Consider the following 22277-nt stretch of genomic DNA (forward strand, 5'->3'; position numbering starts at 1 on the left):
AACGAAACGAAACGAAAACTAGCTAGATTTGACAGAGGAGTGGAGAGGAGAGGAGAGGAGAGGGGAGGGGAGGGGAGGGGAGGGGAGTTGAGGGGAGGGGAGGGGAGGGGAGGATAATTTTTACTATTTATCATATTTTTATTGGAAAAGGCAGTTCATGACCATTGTCCCTAGCTAGATTTGACAGCTCGCCAGGGAGGGGAGGGGGAGGGGGAAAGGGGAGGGGAGGGGAGGGGAGGGGAGAGGAGGGGAGGGAAGGGAAGGGAAGGGGAGGGAAGGGAAGGGGAGGGAGGGGATTTGAGGTATGGGGAGAGGAGAGGAGGGGAGGATAATTTTTACTATTTATCATATTTATCTGGGGGGGGTTGTCATCATTTTATTTTTTTCTAAGCACATTACAATGGTTTATAACATCTGTATAAAAAAAAAAAAAAAAAAAAAAAAATTTGGTGATTTTTGTACGTATTTTTGTGAAGAAAACAGGTGTGAGCAGTGTATTTCTTTCTCGCCAGGGGCGTGATGGGTAACTATTATAAACTTTGATGGGCCATAGCTCGGTAACTATTGGGTCTAGGTGGGTGGGGTTTGCGTTTTCAGGTGTGTAAATTCAAGCTCTATAAATCGGGCACAAAACTTTTAACATTTGAGAAAGTCGAAAAATAGGCATGTTTTGTGTCCTGGGGGGTAGTCGAGGCTGGAGAATTGCATACCCTAGGGGTTAAGGTTAGGTTACGTTGTCAATTCTAGGTTAGGTTAGGTTAAGTCTAGACGAAATTTGGTTATTTCTAGGTTTGGTTAAGTTACTTTACGCTACATTACGTTAATTCTAGGTTGAGTGAGTTGGAGTAGGTTTCAGTAATTCCCATTTATTCTGGTGTTCATTGGAATTTCAGAATGCAGTGTTTTATAGTGTTCTTCATTTGATTCTGATACTCATTTCTGCCAGAAATTATTTGCTTTCTTCCTTTTTTTTTTTCTAACTTCCTGCCCTGGTCTGCTTGACTGGGTTGGGGGGAAGCTCGAAAACAAGTGATTTCCACAGGAAATGAATATGGTATTATTCAAATGAAAAACACAATAAAACATAGCATTATGACATGCAAAAAATCAGGGTAAATTTTTACAAGTTGCTAATACACCACCCAGGTTGTGCAGTATATTTATCTGGCAGTTTTTGATGAGATCTGAGTGATTTTGACCCTCATCTTTGTCGGAAAAGGTTCATTTTGCCTCTTCTCCAATCATGACCTTTGACTGGATGAGGTGAATGAAGAATTTTCGACAGAAAACGAAGGCAAAAATCACTCACATTGTATCAAAAACCACCAGAAAAATATACTGCACAACCAGTTAACCTAACCAAACAAACATAACCTTACCAAACCTACCTAACCTAACCTAATCAAAGACCTAACCTAACCGACAGAAAACGAAGGCAAAAATCACTCAAATCATATAAAAAACTACCAGCAATATATAATGCACAACCGGTTAATCTAACCAAACAGACCTAAACTAACCAAACCTAGCCTAACCGACAGAAACCGAAGGCAAAAATAACTGAAATCGCATAAAAAAAAACACAAAAATATACTGTACAACCGATTAATATAACCAAACAGACCTAAACTAACCAAACCTAACCTAACATGCTGCAGCAGAATGCTTACCTTAGAGAGACAATGGTCCAGGTTGTGCAGTATATTTTTCTGTTGGTTTGTGATGCAATTTGAATGATTTTTGCCTCTGTTTTCTGAGAAGAATGCTTCTTTTCACCTCCTCATCCAGTCAAAGTTCATGATTGGAAAAGAGGCAAAATGAAGCATTTCCGACAAACGTGAAGGTCAAAATCACTCAAATGTCAACAAACTCTACCAGAAAAATATACACTGTGTTTTCTCAATAGCTCAAAGGCTTCCTCCGGTTCCGAGTGCAAACGCTTAATAACGTGTAAATAATCAATATTACACCCAATGCTCAGATTACATCCAACCTCATCGGAAGCAGGAGCGAGAAGGATTTGAATTTTCCACCCAGAAAATATCAAAGACCGCACTTCAAACTGATTGGTAAAATAAAATCACGTGACATAAAGATGCCTATGAGTGGGTGAAACAGACCAAGCAGACGCATGCGCGGTCGACGGAAGGATAAACACATGTACGAACACACACATTTTTTACACGGACTGTCCGAGTCAAGATCCAGGGTGTGGTTTTGCGGGAAATTTTAATTAAATTCATTATCTCTATACAGTAATCACTCTAATATCCGGACGCCCAATAACCGAACATCCCCACTAACCGAACCTTATCGTCCTGGGATCAAACATTCCCAAAATGGTCCGAAAATCCAAAAAAATTGGAAAAAAAAAACGATTTTTTGCCGTCCGTAATTTGAACTTGCCGCGCGCGCCGCGTGAGAGCATTGTTTTGGTTCGTCATTCCTCCGACGTCCGATAGAGCGCCGCTGCATCCTCCCCACTTCCCGCCTGTCTCTCACCGCGACTGGACCTGCGCTCTTCGTCATGGCTGCCCACGTGCTCGCTTTGTGGTGGTGCCATTACTTGCTGCAAGGCCTCCTGCTGCTCTCTGCCCTACTCTTAGTGTGTGTGATGATGGCCCCGCCTCCTGAGAAAAGGAAGAGAGTGGTGTTGACTCTGGAGAAGAAACGGGAGATATTGGAGAAGGTTGATGCGGGTTGGTCTTCCTCTCGCATTCTCCGCGAGTTCAACCTGGCCCGGTCGACTTTGTTTGATATCAAGCGTTCCAGAGACAAGCTCATGCAGTAGACGGCTGACTTCTCGTCGAGAAGCAAACGCAACGTGGAGAGGAAGGTTATGTTTACTCCCAAGTATGCAGAGAGATCGACCGCTCCACGTTGATTTGGTATCGACAGCAACGTGCAGCTGGTGTGATGGTACGTGGAACGGAGCTGAAGGCTGCTGCTGAGAAGTTTGCAAGGCTTCACGACGCCCTAGACTTCAAGGCATCCGAGGGTTGGCTCTTCGCGTTCAAGTTGCGACATGGCCTTACTAACCGTAAAGCACATGGCGAAGCATTGGACGCTAACGAGGATGGAGTGGACGAGTTTCGGCACAAGGTGAAAGGCTTGATCGACAGGGAGGGCCTCACTCTCGGTCAAGTCTATAACGCTGACGAAACTGGCCTATTCTATCGCTCGGTGCCAACGAACACTCTCGCCGATGAGACGGAGAAGCGTGTACCTGGCCGCAAGCTTTCTAAGGAACGGATATCTGCTTTGTGTTGTGCCAATGCTAACGGCATGCACCGGCTTAAGTCCGTTATTGTTGGCCGTGCAAAGCAGCCTCGGTGCCTTCGTGGGGTGATGGATGTCCTTCCTGTCGTATGGTACCATTCTTTGAAAGCATGGTTCACAGCTGTGATTTTCAAAGACTGGTTTCACCATCACTTCGTCAAGGAGGTCATACATTACCAGACGAAGACACTGGGAATTCCTCGCGACCAGGTAAAGGCTCTCCTTCTCCTCGACAATGCACCTGCCCACCCGTGCGACAAGGACTTGGTTGCTGAGAATGGCCGTATTAGGTGCATGTTTCTGCCACCTAATACGACTGCTCTCATTCAACCAATGGACCAAGGAGTGATCGTGGCAACAAAGCGCCTGTACCGTCGGAAGTTCCTGGACGAGGTGATGGTGGTTCTCGAGGACGAGGACGAGCGCAGGGAAGGACGTGACACTCGAGGCAAGCGGACTTTGGAAAACCTTCGCCGCTACAACATCAAGTCTGCGCTGTACAACTGGGCTAGTGCATGGAAGGAAGTCCCTGTGAAAACTCTTGAAAATGGTTGGTCTCGTCTGCTTCTCGGAACAGATGTGGAGTACGATTTCCTAGGGTTTGACGTGGATGACTTCCATGCACGGCTACGTACGCACGGCGACGATGTTGATGTGGACGATGTTCGTGAGTGGTTGGACGACGACGAGGGCGATCCTGGGTATCAGACGTTGTCTGATATCGAGATCGCGTCTTCGGTTGCTGGTGTCAGTCCCGAACTTGAAGATTCCGACGACGAAGGCGATGATGATGCAGACTCCGCCCAGCAGGACACTACTCCAGCCATCCCCAAGCTGAGCGCACTCCGGGAACATCTAGAGTTCGTCCTAGACTACCTGGAACACCCGGACTGCGACAGGGAGATGGGGCCCTTGGGACTCGTGGAGGAAGTGCGTGCTTTCCGGCAGCGCATCATCAATCGCCAGAATCGTCGGTCCTTGCGTCAGTCAACGATTGACAGTTTTTTCAGGCCCGTGACCCCCGCTGTGCCAAGCCCTGGTTCCACTCCGTTGCCTCCCCAAGACAGGCCCTCATGCTCCGAGCCACACAGCCCAGCACATCAGCTACAGTGGAGTCACCGCTCGACGTGAGTTTGCGGCTGTCTTCAGAGTCTTCTGTAGTCGGTACGCCATCACCACTACCCACCGATGCACCCCTTGGACGCCTGCCAGTGATACTCTCGGGCTCTGACAGTGAATAAACAGCAAGAACTTCTCCACTAGACCACACGGGAATTTTGAGTGTTGTGCAGTGAAAAAAACGGTGTGTTGTGTTAAGGTTTTCAAGTTGGGAGAAAAGACTAAGTAGAAAAGAAATTTAACGTAACTAACCTTCTTTGTTTTGGCTTTGGAAACTTAAAAAACTTGGGAAAAGTTAATGTGCAACACTTAAATTTAATGGAACATTATTTGGACTAAAGTGAACACTGTGAAAAAGAACGGACTTCTGTGTGTTAGTGACTAAGTTCAGTGCAAGACTTCAGGAAGAGTGTAGTGCAAGTGCTTCAGGAAATCGTTCTTACTGTCAGAGTCCGAGAGGAGGCGGTTATTCATCGAGGTGGCCAGGGACTTGCTGTAAGTAGCCAAAATGTTTCATGTTGTACTATTTTCCATACTATATTTACCAGAATGTTTCATATTGTATTTTTTCCCATACTATACTTACCAGAAAGTGTCATACTGTACTTCTTTCCATACTAAACTTACCTCATGCATGTGCAGTAGGAATGGGTTTTTCAGAGTTCGGTTAGGTTCGGTTAGGTTAGGTTCGGTTAGAGTCCATAAGTACCAGAATGTTTATTAATGTATGAACATACTTCTAAACCCACATTTTATGTGTCTATTGCATTTATTTCAGTCATTTATGTGCCTTATTGGTGTGATTTGGGTGTTAAATAGGTGCTATGCATGTCCGGAGGGAGTTGTATAGGTGTTTCTCTGTGTTAGGGTCCGTAAGTACAAGTCCATAAGCTGGGGCCCAATATCCGGACAAAACCAATATCCGAACCTACCGATGGCTCTATTGATCCGGATATTGGAGTGATTACTGTATAATGTAATGATTTCTGAATGGGGTTAAGGGGGTTCATTGGCATTCTTATGTAATATACTTGGTATGTGTTTATGGTGTTAATACCCTGAACAGCATACTGGCAACTTGTAAAGTAATACCAAAATCAGTGTGGGTCCACTTGTAAATTACTGAACTTTGCTACAAACTGATTCTAGTTATTAAACCAAAATAATCCAGTGTTGTGGTTTTGTATACATTTACCCATTTCATACTTTTGGTATCAAGGGCTTGAATCAAATTACTAAACAAATACACAACCCCCCAAAACAAGAAAACATTGAGGCTGTAGCGTGTGAAGTGAACATTGGAGGTAAAACAATTCTTCTGGGATGTATGTACAGGCCACCAAACTCTACAGAGGAATACAATCGTGGTCTCAGGCAGACTCTACTGGAATTGTGCAATAATAGAGTAAATGAGGTATTAATATGTGGAGACTTTAATTTTAAGGAGATAGACTGGGAAAAATCACTACACAGAAGGAGGACCACAGAGTGAACAGGTCATATTTTATGAAACTTGCCGGGTTGCCTTCCTCCATCAGCACATAACAGAGTTCATTAGAGCTCGAGGTAGCGATACCCCGTCTTTGTTAGATCTCATTATTACCAAAAATGAACTAGAAGTAAGCGACATAGAGTACAACGCTCCAATTGGAGCCAGTGTTCATTGTGTACTACTGGGTAGTCTTTAACATGGCTGTGGATGGTGCTGTACAGTGTGACAGAAATAAGAGACTTTACCACAAAGGTGACTATGTGCGGGCAAAGGCAATGCTCAGTGATGTGGACTGGAATGAACTTAGGGACAAAAGCGTTGAGGAGATATGGAAAGGTCTCTTGGATGAGTACAATCGGGCAGTCAAAGTCTGTGTTCCAGTGAAGCCAACTACATGGAGCGTAACAAAAAGCAGACCCAAATGGATGACTCAGAGAGCAAGGAGTAAAATAAAAAACAGAAAGCAGCAGCCTGGATAAGATACCGCCAGAGGAGAACCAGAGCATGGTACAGAGCATACTGCAGAGTAAGGAACGAGTCGACACGAGCGGTGAGAGAAGCTGTGTACCAGTTTGAGAAGGTCCTTGCACAGGAAGTCAAAGATAAACCGCGTGCCTTCTTTGCCTACGCTCAAAGTAAGACAAGAATAAAGGAATCTGTGTCTAAGGGCAAACAACCTGATGGGACTCTAACAAATTCCACCCAAGAAGCACACCAGTTACTGAACAAGAGTTCCAGAAGGTTGTCGCCAAGGAGACGAACACCCCAATTCCAAGGGCGCAGCACGAACTTGAAGGCGAAGAGTTAAGCCAATGTGAGTTCACAGTGGATGATATAAGAAAACAACTAGAAGGCCTTTGAGAAAACTCCACACCCGGACCAGATGGAGTTCACCCGAAAGTGTTGAAGGAATGTGCATCCAAGCTGGCTTTCCCTCTCTGGTTGTTGAGGAAGACCCTCACCGATAAAAGAAAACTGGTACCCAAGGATTGGAGAAAGGCGAAAGTCACTCCAATTTTCAAGAAGGGAGATAAGTCAGACCCTCTCAACTACTGGCCAGCAAGCCTAACTTCTGTACCATGTAAGGTTACGGAGAAACTGCCGAAACAGAAAATGGTCGATCATTTGGAAAATAACAATCTTACTAATAATTCCCAACATGGATTCAGAACAGGGAGGTCTCGCCTGACACAATTACTAGAGTTCTTTGAAGAGCTAGAGGATACACTTAACGAGAAGGTTGGTGTGGATATTGTATATTTAGATTGTAGGAAAGCCTTTGACACTGCCCCCCACCTTCGCTTACTCAACAAGCTAAGAGCAATGGCAATCTCTGGTGATATTTTATCCTGGATTGAGTACTTTCTGAGCAGGAGGGTCCAATGAGTTGTCATCAAGGACTCACACTCAGAGCGGCAAAGGGTCTGGAGTGGAGTACCCGAAGGGAGTGTGCTCAGGCCAATACTCTTCCTGGTGTACAAAAATGACCTAATGGACTCAGTACGGTCAAGTAATAAGCTCTTCGCAAATGATGCCAAGCTCTACAGAAGAATCAGAAACCCAGCAGATGAAGAGATTCTTCAGGAGGACATCACCAGACTACAGGAGTGGAACAGAAAATGGCTTCTAAGTTTCAATGTGGAGAAGTGCAAGGTCATGCATCCTGGGAGAGGAAATCCATAGTACCAGTACCATATGGGTGACACTCCACTAACCACCACAGTGGAGGAGAAGGACCTAGGCATATATGTTACCCCCAACCTGAAGCCAACAGAACAAGTTGCCAAGGCAGCAGCCAGTGCAAACTCCATGGTGGGACTCTTTGGAAAAATTTACACATTCCTGGATGCAGAGATGTTTCTCCCATTGTACAAATCTTTGATCAGACCCCGGTTGGAAAACAGTGTCCAAGCAAGGTCACCTTACATCCATCGAGACATTAACAAGCTAGAACAAGTACAACGGAGAGCCACTGAACTAGTCCCGGAGCTATCCGAACTGTCCTACGGGGAAAGGTTGGCCCGTCTTGGCCTCACCATTCTGGAGGAAGGGAAGATATGTGGTGACATGATCCAGACGTACAAGGTACTACACAGTATTGATGTGGTTAAAGATTGAAATTTTCTTCAACTTGCATTAAGAGACAATCAACCAAACACCAGAGGACACAGCCTGAAGCTAGCCAAACTCAGGCACAGAACCACACGGAGGACAAAATTTTTTAATGCAAGAATAGTGAACCATTGGAACAGTCTCCCGAATGAAGTATCGTGGTCACGAGCCAATGTGAATGCTTTTAAAAATTCGTATAAGTATGTTGACACTCTAAAACAAAGAAGAGACACCATTTATGAACACTGACTCCTATGCCTCTTAACAACTACTAAAGGTAAGCAATCACTAAAGGTAAGCAGTCCCTTACAAGTGCACTCTGTGCCACTACCCAGGTTTGGCATTCGGTAGACAATTTGATAACCGCTTACCAATCTTCGCAATATTCCAATGTTTGAAAACTTTTCAACTATATACGTAAGCTAGAGACTTTAGCAACTACTCTGACGCTCAGAAATACGCACTCTATAAATTATTACAATTACTGTACATCGATCTAACTTTAATACCAGGGTGGGAGTGCGGGACTAAACAGGTCGTATTTCAACGAACTTAACACTACATATCCCTGTAATGTTCCCAACTCATACCTTATGCATTGGTGCTTCGCCTCCTGATTCATCATCACTTGAATATGATTGTAAGGCATTCATCTTCCAAGGAAAATATTAAGAACACTCCAACCTCTGCCTCAAAATGGCCGACTCGGAGTCGCTGATGTCGGAGTAAAACTCTGGCTTGGCGCATCACATAATTAATTGTTTTATATCCTTTACTTGGATTTATCCAATAAAATATGTTAAAAATATATATGTCCACAAGTAGTAGCACTAAAACCTGGATTCTATAATATAAAAAAATAAACAGTGGTAGAATTCATATTTTCAAGGGTATGCAGTCTACCCCAAGATCATTGCCAGACTCCCCCACCAGAGAAGTAAGAAAAAAAAAAAATCCCCTCAATATCACCCCCCAAAAAAAACCAAACGTAATTATTAACTAAACTATATATGTCCTTGCTCGTGAGGGGTAAATAAATTTTCTATTTTTCATTTACATCTATCCTTATAGGCTTTAAAGCACAAAAAACAGTAAACAGAACAAAAAATTATTGATACTTATAAGATTATTATTACCAGGTTCTTAAATTAATGTAACAATAAATAGGTTTATATGTTGTCAATACTTATCTGCTATCTTAATATAAACAATCACGGCTTGTCCGTGCATATTTCTTTCATATATATATTACTATTAAATTTCTTAAGCATTTCATCGTCTGGGTTAAAAGTTTCGCAGGACTTGTTTTTACCTTCTCCTCTCACGCCAACTGAACATGCAGCAAGTTTACAAGAGTGTCTGTTGAAAGCCGGCTTCGGAGATCCGTTTTCAATATTTTAACCTGACTGAACACTCTATTTCAGCGTTCGACACTGGCAAGCACTAAAGGTTGAGAGATGCGGAAGCCAGTTCTTTCAAACAAAAATTTCCTGCACTGTCCTTATAGTCAAGTAAAAAAGCCCAGTATCCTACCGTGTCCGTCATCACAGCAGGTGGCACTGAAACAAATTATTTGTCTCTCCACTGATTTTCTGGTGTCGTCAGAGGACATGAAGAAACCTTCCGTAACTCTGGCATGAATTTCACAAAGGTATCATCACCAGTTTCAAACGGTCCAAGCAAATTCAGACATTCCAAGTGCTCAACTTCCTTTACAGTCTCTAAAAGGAACGCTTTGCAAAGAAGTGATGCATTGAACTGAACTGAAATATTTATTGTTGTAAAAGGTACAGAGTGCTAATACAACAAAAGAAGGTGGTGGATCGTGCCACAAACCTTCTTCAGCATAAACAGTCACATACACGCTGAGGGAATCATCGGAGGTAGACGTCCGTCACCGGCGCTCCATACCAGACCAACAAGGCCAGTGGCAATACCTAAATTAGTATCTTTGAATGAGTCAAGCTCTGTACCAGGTTAGACTAAATGATTTTTCATTATTAAAAGGAAAAGAAATAATAAGTTTAAATAAGACTGGTTCAAACAGAACAAAGAACCACGATGCGTTGAGCCAGCTGGGTTTGTTTATACTACAGCAACACGGGGAAAGCGTACATATTCTGTAAGTACATACTCTGTTCATTTAGTATTACAAAATGGATACATACTTCAGTAAAACAAATTTGGAAAAGAAAAGGGATAAAAGTAAAAAGCAAAATGATGATTTCTACCAAGAACTGGTTGAAGTGGAGACTCACAATAGACTGGTTGAACGTGTACACAAACTAGAAATGGCTTTCAAAAATGAAATTGATGAAATAAAGAAGCAAATGCACTTGCAAAAGGAAGAGATAGAAAAACTAGGAAGGGAGGCCAATAAGAAAGACACAACCATCAGTGAACTGACAGTGGAATTGAGTACGCTTAGGAAGAAAGTGAGTGAAATGGGAAGTACAGTAGTCAATCACGAGAGTGTTATGGAAGAGTTAAAAAATGACACAGAGACAATTAGACAAGGAAGCAGTCTTATGGACCAGAGCAGTGATATTGAGGAGAAGATAACACAGGTGAATGAAGCTGTGCAAAGCTACAAAAATGATGTAGAAACCACGTATGCTGAAGTGGTGAAAGTAAAGAAAGACTTAGAAACAAGGGTGGAGGAAAAAAGCATTAAAAAGAAAGTGAAAAGAATAATCCAAAACAATCCAAAGTTAGTCAGAGTTTCAGTAGAAATAAATAAATCAATAGTAATCACTGGTATAGAAGAGGAAGAAATTAACAACAAGATCACTAGAGACAAAAAGGAGATGGCAAATGTAATGAGCTTACTGAAAGAAGTATCAGAGGAAATCTGTAGTAAAGACTTAAAGGAACACAAAAGGTTAGGGAAATACGAGAAAAGCAAGACAAGACCTCTAAAGGTGACTTTCCAGAGTGTAAACACTGTGGAAGAGATACTAAAAAATGCAAAGAATCTAATGGAAAAAGAGGAGTTCAAAAATGTATGGATAAAAAGATGCCTAACACAAGAGGAAATGGAATTACTGAAAGAGAAAAGGGAGGAAGCAAAAACAAAAAATGAGGGAAGATCAGAAGAGAAGAAGAATTTTTTTTACAAAGTAATAGGATTGCAGGTACGAAAGTGGTACACAAACAGGATGGAAGAAAAAGGAGGAAGGTAGTAGAACCATGTCATGACAAGTATATAAACAAGATGATAAAGTTGATGTACTCAAATGTGGATGGAATGGTATCTAAATTACTAGAGATGAATGATTATGTCAGAGAAAATGAACCACAAATAATATGCCTAACTGAGACAAAATTAACACAAAGGATATCCAATGACATACTAAACTTAGAGGAATACAATATATGGAGAAGAGACAGAAATTTAAAAAAAGGAGGAGGAATTATAATATTAACTAAGAAAAATCTAAAAGTCAAGGAAATAAACCTAGATATACCATCACAAGTAGAACTGATTGCAGTAGAGATCGACACATCTGAAGGTAAAGTAATTGTAGCCAATTTGTACATGCCACCCAGATCAAACACTTGGGAAAGAGACGAATATGAGGACCTGGCAGAGAGTACAATTCAGAGTATAAGATCATTGCTACATAAAATGGAAGAGAAATCGGAAAGAATTATACTAACTGGGGACTTCAATACAAATATAAATTGGAATACTCTAGATATAAATAGCCAAGAAAGCTGTTGGGACCAAAAGCTCCTGGATCTCGTACAAGAGTTTTTCTTAACGCAACATGTGAGGGAAACCACTAGAAAAAGAGGACTTGATGTACCTTCAGTGCTAGATCTAATATTTACTAGGCAAGAAAATGACATTGACAGTTTATTATATCACCCTCCACTCGGCAAAAGCGATCATGCAGTACTAAATTATAACTTCAGGATAGCATATGACATAGTAAACAGCAATGACAGTTACAAAAAGAGCCTAAACTATAAAAAGGGACATTATCAAGACCTAAAGAAGTATTTCTTAGAAGTTGATTGGGAAAATGAGCTTAGAGGACAAGATTTAAATGCTGTATATAAAAAATTTCGTGAATTTTATGAAATAGGAGTCCCACAGCACAAAGAAGCAGATAAGAAAATACAGAAATGGTTCAATACAGAATGTAAAAAATCAAAAGAAAGAAGAGATTTGTTGTGGAATAGATACAGGAGACACAATAGTGAAAGGGCGTATAATAATTACAAACAGGCAAGAAACGACTATACAAGAATAAGGAGAGAAGCCCAAAAACAGTTTGAGGAGGATATAATAAATAAAAGTAGTGATCAACCAAAGCTGTTTTACGGCTATATCAGAAGCAAAACCAAAGTAAAAGATATAATACAATCCATTACGGACGAGGGAATCACTTATACACAAGAGAAAGATATTTGTGAAGCACTAAATAAGAATTTCCAATTAGTTTTTACAGAAGAAAAAACATTTTGAGAGGGACTATGTGGAACATGCATGTCCACACATACTACCAGATATACAAATAGCAAAAAAAGTAATACAGGAGGAGTTAAGTAGATTAGACAGAGGAAAAGCAAGTGGTCCTGATGAAATTTCATGCTGGGTGTTACGAGAATGTGCAAAGGAGTTAAGTAAACCATTATTTTTAATTTTCAAGAAATCCTTGAGTCAAGGGAAACTACCTGATATTTGGAAAAAAGCAAATATAGTCCCCTTATTCAAGAAAGGAAATAGAATCCTCTCAACTACCGACCAGTATCACTGACCAGTGTCGTAAGCAAGGTATTACAAAAACTTATAAGAAAAGCTTGGGTAAATCATCTAGAAGAACACAGTATGATAACAAAGACAGTTTGGTTTCAGAAAAGGAAAATCATGTGTTACTAATCTGTTGAGCTACTATGACAGAGTAACAAACACAATACAGGAAAGGGAAGGATGGGTGGACAGTATCTATTTAGATTTCAAGAAAGCTTTTGACACAGTACCACACCAAAGACTTTTATGGAAGCTGTACCATCAAGGAGGAATTCGAGGCAAACTGTTTTGTTGGATGCAAGACTTTCTCATAAAAAGAGAAATGAGGACAGTACTAAGAGGAAACTACTCATCATGGAAAGAAGTGACTAGTGGAGTACCACAGGGTTCGGTGCTGGCACCAATCATGTTTTTAGTGTACATAAATGATATAAACAGTAACACTGGAAATGAGAGTATCTGAATATGTTTGCAGATGATGCAAAAATACAAAGGAGAATTACTAGCAAACTCTTGTAGGGAGCTACAAGAAGAATTAAATAAACTTCATGAATGGAGTAGTACATGGCAAATGGAATTCAATGTGGACAAGTGTCATGTAATCAAGTTTGGTAAAAGTGGAAAAAGACCTGATTGGGATTATAAGTTAGGAAATAAAACCCTATACACATCAGAAAGAGAGAAAGACCTAGGTGTGATTATCAATAACAGACTATCTCCGGCTGACCACATCAACGAGAAGGTACGGAACATGTATGCACTGCTTGCAAATATGAGAATAGCATTCACATACATAAATGAAGACATGCTAAGAAGGATAATAACATCATTCATTAGACCAACCCTGGAATATGCATCAATAGTCTGGAGTCCTCATCTCAAAAAGCATATAGACAAGTTTGAAAAAGTTCAAAGGGCCGCTACAAGGTGGATACCAAGCTTAAGGGACCTAAGCTACGAAGAAAGACTAAATAAACTGAATCTACCAACACTATAGGAGAGAAGGAAAAGAGGTGACATGATAATGCTATACAAGTGCATATCAGTAAAGGGAAAATAGACATAAATGATTACTTAACATATGGAGAAGCATCAGCAAGAGGACACTGCAAAAAACTGCATAAGAAGAGAGGTGATAAAGACGTAAGGAAATTCAGTTTCCCAAACAGAGCAATTGATCAATGGAATGCACTACCAAATGAAATAGTGTGTGCCAAAACAATTCACAAATTTAAGGATATGTACAATAAATATGGTTTAAGACACGGGACAGTACGAGCTTAACTCATTCCTGTAAAGATACAATTAGGTAAGAACAATTAGGTAAGGTAAGAACAGTCAGTAATTGGACACGGGCAGTGACTCCCCTGCGGGCAGTGTATTGCCCCTTGCAGGAAGGCTCCCCCTAGGGCCTTCCCCTCACGCCCGTACTCCAGAGTGATCTCTGCCCAGGATACACGGGTAAATAGTGACGCCCCTTGAACCGAGAACAACCCAGGGGGGAATAACAGTGAACAGTGACCAAGTGAAGGCCAGTGTAAAGCCAGTGACAGTTACTATTAGTCTATAAGAACCCGATACCCGGCAGAACAGAAAATAGCCTGAGTCCTAAGTAAGAGAACTTATAGTAATTGTGAGAGTCCTAAATAAGAGAACTTACAGTGACTGTGAACGGAGACTAGGGTGCACGGGCGAATCAAAAGTCTGTGTATAAGTGCCGCCGCGACTAACTGACTACATCAAGTGTCGCGATCCGCACCCTGTCTAATTATAGTAGTATTCACCCCACGGACCTTAATCTTGTTCATTCCCATTGCATCCGATTAAATATATATTCTGCCTAAAGATGAAACACGGTTATCGCTACATATAACTAATAACATAAGTGTACATGTATTATACTGTGTGTTAAGTGTAACAGTGCATTGTGGTGTCAAAGGCTAACTCTGTGTCCCTGTCTCCTGTATATCAAATATCACTCTGTGTTATTTTGTAACGGTGTAGAAATTAAGGCAATAAATGTGTTAAGGTATACTGCCTGGTTTTTATGTCCTGTTCCTTTGTGGGTGCTTTACTTCCGGTCCGGAAAGAGGACCCCGCTCAATCGCTGGTGTTCTTAGGACGAGAAGTCGACCTAAAAACACTCAGCATAACACTGGTGGAGTGGTGGCCAGCGGTGGTTCAGGATCCGAATAAAGCACGGAGGAACGATAAAGGAAAACTTGCACAATGGCAGCCAAACCTCACATTCAATTGCCGAAATTCAACCCGGACCAATGTGACATTGATGTGTATTTGGATATGGTTAAACCCCTCTTAGACATAGGGTTCGACTCAGACAGAGAAAAGATAGCAGATTACCTAACCTGGGTAAAATAATCGCCACTGTCGCACCAAAAATCGTCCCAGAATTGACATAGGACCAATTCTCACAAATTGTGAGACAGGCTTTCATCCCTTCCATGGGCAGAGTTGTCGCACTCTCTGAACTCGACGCCCTCACCTACGACAGTAACCTAGACGACACCTTCGTCCAGGCTCGGCGCCTCGTCAGCGCCGCTTATCCCGAGGCAGCCACAAATACTCGAGATATACACACATTCAATGCCCTGCTGAGGATTCTCCCTAGCACAGTCAGGGAGCATTTCTCCATCTATGATCCCTCAGGGAACATGGATCAGGACCTGCAACTCGTCCGACGTCTCCTCGCCGCCCGTCGCATGCCACAACCTATCCACGCGGTGACAAGATTCCCCACAAACAAGGCCCCCCCACCAAAACCAAACTCGCCGCCTCACCAATCACCCACGGAGCCGTCGCCTACTGTGCCCAGGGCTTACCCGCAGAAGAAACGCCCCAACCCCAGGGATCAAGGCAACCTCATCACCATTAATCCTTGGGAATTCACGGGCTGCAGTCGCACCAACCCCCTGCACGACATAAGACAGCAGCTCAAGGCAAGCAGGCGCAGAACTTTTCCACAAGGGCGTAAAAAGGTCTCCTTGGACGACGACGCCCAAGAAGATCAGCGCCGCCCCTAGCCTACCCAGGACCGGACGACGAGGAACACGACGACCACGGCCAACCTCAGCAGATGGATTTTTAGGCCCGCCCCCCACCCCACGGTGGCGGGGGCCACCTCACACAACTACAGACCCCCAGTCTATGACAAAATTTGGCTGAACGGGGTCAAGGCGAGACTACTGGTAGACACGGGAGCAGCCAGGTCATGCCTCTACTCCCATTTCTACTCCCGCCACACCTCTGCTTTCGGCCCTCTTCTCCCCACATCAGCCAACCTCGTAGACGCGGGGGATGGCCCCCTACCCATCCGTGGGGAAACCCGGGCCCTTCAAACCAGCACTCACCAACGAGTGTCCACCAACCACCCCTTCATCATATTTGATTCCACATGCAGTCAGTATGATGGATACCTTGGGCTGGACCTCCTCCAAAAACTCCACGCGACCATCGATTGTTATCAGCGTCGCCTCCTCTTCAGTCCAGCCCGCCCCAACCAAGCATCAATCACAAAAGAAAAAAAAAACTAGAAGAAGAAAGAAAAACACGACCACCACCCACACACCACGCTCACACACACACACCCCTGACACTCCCCTGCCCCAACCCACCTGTACATGTAACCAGACCTCAACCTCACTCAACGCCTCACTCTATCCCCCTCCATCCCCATCCCCCACTCCACTTCTACTGGCCCCCTCTCCATCTTTTCCCGCCACTATCGTTTCCACAGTCACCATTCCACCCCACCACGAAGCTTGAGTGAAACTAAACAGACCCTCGGGTGCCTCCGTCCTTTTCTCACCTTCCTCACCCACCGGACCCCTCTCATCCTGTATAGTGTCCCCCACCTTCCTTCCCCCCTATGCCCAACAGATCCGTATTGCAAACCTCGCCACGACACCACTAATTCTACCGCAAGGACTCATCATTGGCGACACGGAAGAATCCGAACCATGCCAAACACCACCCCCTAGCCACCCCACTCTCCCCGACCTACCATCACATCTATCCCCTTCCCAAACCAACAGCCTCCGACAACTCCTGGACTTTCAGGACCTATTCTCCTCCGGCCCAACAGACCTTGGCCACACTACTTATCTCAGTCACGAGATACATACAACCGGACCTCCCATTCGCCAACCATCATGCCAGAAAAATCCTAAGCAATGGGCAGAAGACCGGCAGGTCCAGGATATGCTTGATGCCTGTGTCATCTCCAACTCCACCAGCCCGTGGTTCTCACCCGTTGTACTCATGAGAAAAAAAGACGGAACCATGCGCTTCTGCATTGATTACCGCAGAGTAAACGACGTTCCCATCAAAACGCTATGCCCCTACCCAGGATCAACGACTCTCTTGACTCCCTGCACGGATCAACATGGTTCTCTACCCTAGACCTGCAATCAGGTTATTGGCAGGTCCCCGTTCACCCAGATGACAAACAAAAGACCGCCTTCTCAACCTCAAACGGGAAGCATTACGAATTTAACGTCCTTCCCTTCGGACTCTGCAACGCCCCCGCCACATTTTCCAGCCTCATGGAATCTGTCCTGAAGTCTGACCTGGGAGACCTGCTTGGCCTACCTGGATGACGTCATTGTTTTCAGTCACACCTAGGCCGACCATCTCCACCGCCTCAAACAGGTGTTCCAATGCATATGCCAAGCTGGGCTCAAACTCAAACCCAAAAAGTGTCTTGGCCGAACGATCAGTCTCCTTCCTTGGGCACGTGATCAATGCCTAGGGCATCTCCCCTGACCCCGACAAACTACGTGCGATCGCCGACATCCCCCTACCTCGCGACGTACAAGAAACCAGAGCCTTCCTAGGCCTAACCTCATATTACAGGCACTTTGTAAAAGGATTTGCCAACATCACCAAACCCCTCCACGACCTGACATGAAAAGGCGAACCATTCATGTGGACAGAACCAAGAAAAATTGCATTCCACACCCTCAAGTCCAAGTTGATCTCTGCTCCCGTCATCGCATTCCCAGATTACAACCTCCCTTTCCGTCTATATACCAACGTCTCACTCATAGCCATAGGGGCTGTCCTTGCCCAAGTGCAAAACGGCCGCGAACACATAATCGCCTGTGCCAACCGCACCCTAAATCCTGCTGAAAGAAATTACACGGCCTCCAAACGCGAGTGCCTCAGAATCATCTGGTCCCTTGATTACTTCCGTTCATATATCTCAGGCACCCACGTAATTGTAATTACTGACCACCAATCCCTACAGTGGTTACGCCAGTCCAATACCACCAGCGCACAACTCATAAGATGGGGAGAAGCACTCGAAGAGTATGATTTTGAGATATCATACCGACCAGGCAAGCTGGACACGAACGCCGATGCCCTTTCCCGCCTACCCATCAATGCCATTTTCCCGGAACCAGACCTTATCCAAATGTGGAACAATAAGCAACGCCCTACCTGGATCCCACAGAGCACATTCGCCAAGCTCCACCTTCATGGCGATCACCTGTTCGATCCCAATGGCAATATCGTCCTAGACCCTACCACTGCACACGACACTATGCTGCACCTTCACACCAACAATGGCATCCACCTGGGGTCTAAGAAACTCCTACAAGTCTTCAGTGATATGTACTGGACACCTAACCCATCCACAATTGCCAAAAACATCGTACAATCCTGCCGCGCCTGTGCTTTGGGGAAAGACATCACTCGCACACCCGGCCCTTCAGGAAAACTGACAGCACAGAAACCTTGGCAATTACTTTCTCTGGACGTCGTCGGCCCCCTCACACCCAAAGCAGGGTACAAATACATTATCACATTCGTGGATGTGTATTCAAAATTCATCATCGCATGCCCCGCCAAAGATCACAATGCTGTATCAGTTGCCGACGCCCTAACTCGCCACGTCTTCCCTTATTTTGGCATTCCCCAAGCACTACACTCGGATAATGCCCCAGAATTCACTGGCAAAGTCTGGGAAGAACTGGTGAATATCTTCGGTCATCACATCTCACACTCATCCCCCTACTGGCCCCAAGGTAACAGCATCTGCGAGAGGAGCCATCGCTCCTTCATGAACCAGGTCCGGACACACATCATGCAAACAGGGAACAACGATTGGCCCACCCATGTCAAGATTGTTCAATGGGGCCTCAACACATGCCCACAAGATGACGGCATAACCCCCCACGAGCGAGTTTTCAGGGAAACCCCGCTCCTCTTACCCCTCTGCCACCACCTCCACCCACCCACCCCGCCCTCCACTACTGACCCCCTCCACCACCTTAAACGCCACCTCCACCACCTCCAAGCCCAACAGGACCTGACGCCCGACACCGACCACTCCAACCCATACAAACCTGGCCAGTTCGTCGTCGTGGCACACCTACCCACCCCCACCAAGACTTCCCCCGAGTTCAATGGACCCTTCAAATACGAGTCCCTAACCCCTACCAAGTGATCATTGACCAACAAGGACAGCAACGCACATATCGAAATCGCCACGTGCAACCTATTCACCCACCCAAAAATGACCACCCTCACACCCGCGTGCCCCGCATCTCTTCCCGCGCACCTGTCAACACCGCGTCTTCTGAGAATTACCCCCCCAGACTCCTACTATTACTCCTTCTCACCCCCACCCTCCACCTCACCCACGACCACGCCGCCTCCCACCACACCCGCTCCCGACACACCACCTCCACTGCCCACATCACCGCCACCGCCTGATGCCACCATCTCCTCACAACCCACCACTCACCTCCCTCCCACCTGTCCACACACCACCTCCCACACCACACCACACTCCAGCCCACCACGCACAAGCACCACCCGCCCAACCTCACCCCCCCTACCCCATGACCATTCTCATTATACGCGCCACACCGCATCCTCACCCGCCTCCACCCCCAGCAGCAACACGCCCTCACCACCACCATGTGCACAACCACCCTCACCACCCACACCCACCCTCACTACCACCACCACCAGGTCAGGACGCCTTTCACACCCACCCTCCAGATACACCCCAACACCGCCACCCACCGCCCACACACCCCACCATCCACCACCACAAACCACCCACACCCCAAACACCTCCTCCATAACCCTCCCTCTCCACCAAGCACGATGGAATCCTCCCAAATCCCAATTCCGCAAAGTACAACGCTCCTTCCACCGACCCATCCCCCATAAAAGCCCCACTCTCCCGTCACTCTCCAGCATTCAGCTTTCACCTCCTCACCAGGCACCATTCCCCGAGATGAGGATCACAAGAGTGCACTGGCTACCCTACAACCGCCCACATGTCAGGATGTGGGAGATGCACCACCTTCTTCGCCCCTTACGCCGGACTGACCACCCATCCTCCCTCCAGCTCACTCTCAACCCCCACCGAGAGCCAAACCCCGTCACCTCCCACTGGACCAGCCTCCTGCAACACCTCACCCCGGCCCACCAGACATCCACCACCACAACATACCACCTCCAGTCACGGGGTCATGACTTCTTTACCACGGAGGGTGGTAAAATACCCGCCGCTGGACCACCCACCCCAGGAGGACACAACGATGGGGCTAGTGACCCAGGTCAAGAGGGTCACCGAGACACTACTGTCCTGAGTCCTTTTTCCCCGCAACTACCCCAACACCAGGTGAGCGGAAAAAGGTAACGACCTTGCGGGCAGGACAGCCGTCACCAGAATCGGGGTAGGACTGAACAGGATTCAGTCCCAGGTAACACCGTGTCGATGGCTACTGTACGTGACGGGGAAGGAGCGGCCACTGTACGCCCTTCAGTTACCACCCCAAGGCAGGAGGCTCAAGGCTACAGCCAGAAGTGCACACCAGGGTAAGGGGACCCTCGGCTACGGCCTTAGTGTGCACCAGGGAAGGCGCTGCCTCTGTGCACCCCTCTCCTGCTGTTCTCTCCTATGGGAGCAACACCGTGTCGACAGCCACTCTACGTGACGGGGAAGGAGCGGCCACTGTATGCCCTTCAATTGCTTCCCAAAGGGCAGGCAGGTTTACGCCTACGGCCGAAGTACATACCAGGGTAAGGGAACCCTCGGCTACAGCCATAGTGTGTACCGGAGAGGGCGTGGCCTCTGTACACCCCTCTCCTGCTTTTCTCTCCTACAAGAGCAACACCACGTCGATGGCCACTGTACGTGACGGGGAAGGAGCGGCCACTGTACGCCCTTCAATTGCTTCTCTAAGGGAAGATAAGCTACCGGCTACGGCCAAAGTACGTACCAGGGTAGACAGGCCCTCGGCTACGGCCTCAGTACGTACCGGAGAGGGCGCGGCCTCTGTGCACCCCTCTCCTGCTTTTCCCTACTACGGGAGCAACACCGTGTCGATGGCCACTGTACGTGACGGGGAAGGAGCGGCCACTGTATGCCCTTCAGTTGCTTCTCGTAAGACGAGTAGGCTTACAGCTACAGCCACAGTACGTACCAGGGTAAGGAGACCCAAGGCTACGGCTCCAGTACGTGCCAGTGAGGACATGGACTCTGTGTACCTTTCTCCTGCCTTTTCCTCCTGTGGGAGCAGCACTGCCAGCACGGCCTCTGTATGTGCGTGGGAAGGAGCGGCCACTGTACGCCCTTCAGCTGTGTGCCCTAGGAGTCACGGAACCGCGTTCATGGCCATTGTGCGTGACGGGGAAGGAGCGGCCACTGTACGCCCTTCATTCGTGGCTCTGACAGCACTCCCGATGCAGGAAGTCCCTTGCACGGCTGACCCCTTTCCTCTCGGCTGCGTGGGACACCCTTTGTCACCATCCAGGAGTGTTGCCCTGGAGGTGTCGCCAGAGTGGTGGCAAGGCCCGATACCGGCCCTACCTCCTACCCCTGGGAGATCTCTGTTCCTGTCGGACACCCGACAGAGACGGTGCCACAGCCCACCCCTGTCGGCGCCTTTCCCTACAGGCGACCGCAGTCCTAGGACTCCCAGGCCCGACCAGCAGCCTCCAGACGAGGGCAACCCAGGCTCACTCACCCCACAGAACCAGAGGCGACAGGCCCACCTCATCCAGCTGTTTGGCCCCAGTTCTGAGGGCTACCTCTCAGGTCGAGGCCCCCAGACCGGAGGGCCTCCCTGCACCCCACCAACGAGGCTTCAGTACAAGGGCCTCCTCTCAGGTCGAGGCCCCCAGACAGGAGGGCCTCCCTGCACCTCACCGACGACCAGGACCCGGGCAGTGACTCCCCTGCGGGCAGTGTATTGTCCCTTGCAGAAAGGCTCCCCCTAGGGCCTTCCCCTCACGCCTGTACTCCAGAGTGATCTCTACCCAGGATACACGGGTAAATAGTGACGCCCCTTGTACCGAGAACAACCCAGGGGGAAATAACAGTGAACAGTGACCAAGTGAAGGCCAGTATAAAGCCAGTGACAGTTACCATTAGTCTGTAAGAACCCGATACCCGGCAGAACAGAAAATAGCTTGAACCCTAAATAAGAGAACTTATAGTGATTGTGTGAGTCCTAAATAAGAGAACTTTCAGTA

At 46.3% G+C, this 22277-nt stretch overlaps 1 protein-coding gene across 4 annotated transcripts in view; it reads right to left on the minus strand.

Annotated features, from left to right (window-relative positions):
• LOC145414592 (uncharacterized) overlaps positions 1–8707 on the minus strand; it is a 260262-nt gene extending 251555 nt beyond the window's left edge. For all 4 annotated transcript variants that reach the window (XM_080284118.1, XM_080284116.1, XM_080284117.1 and 1 more), the window contains exon 1: positions 8593–8707. In XM_080284118.1, coding sequence (XP_080140244.1) covers positions 8593–8655 — 63 coding nt within the window. In that variant the 5' untranslated portion in view covers positions 8656–8707. The remainder of the gene's footprint in view (positions 1–8592) is intronic.
• Between the last annotated feature and the right edge of the window lie 13570 nt (positions 8708–22277).

This window comes from Coenobita brevimanus, chromosome 100, assembly GCF_032717465.1.
Source record: "Coenobita brevimanus isolate Jiangsu-jjx chromosome 100, ASM3271746v2, whole genome shotgun sequence".
Taxonomy (NCBI): domain Eukaryota; kingdom Metazoa; phylum Arthropoda; class Malacostraca; order Decapoda; family Coenobitidae; genus Coenobita; species Coenobita brevimanus.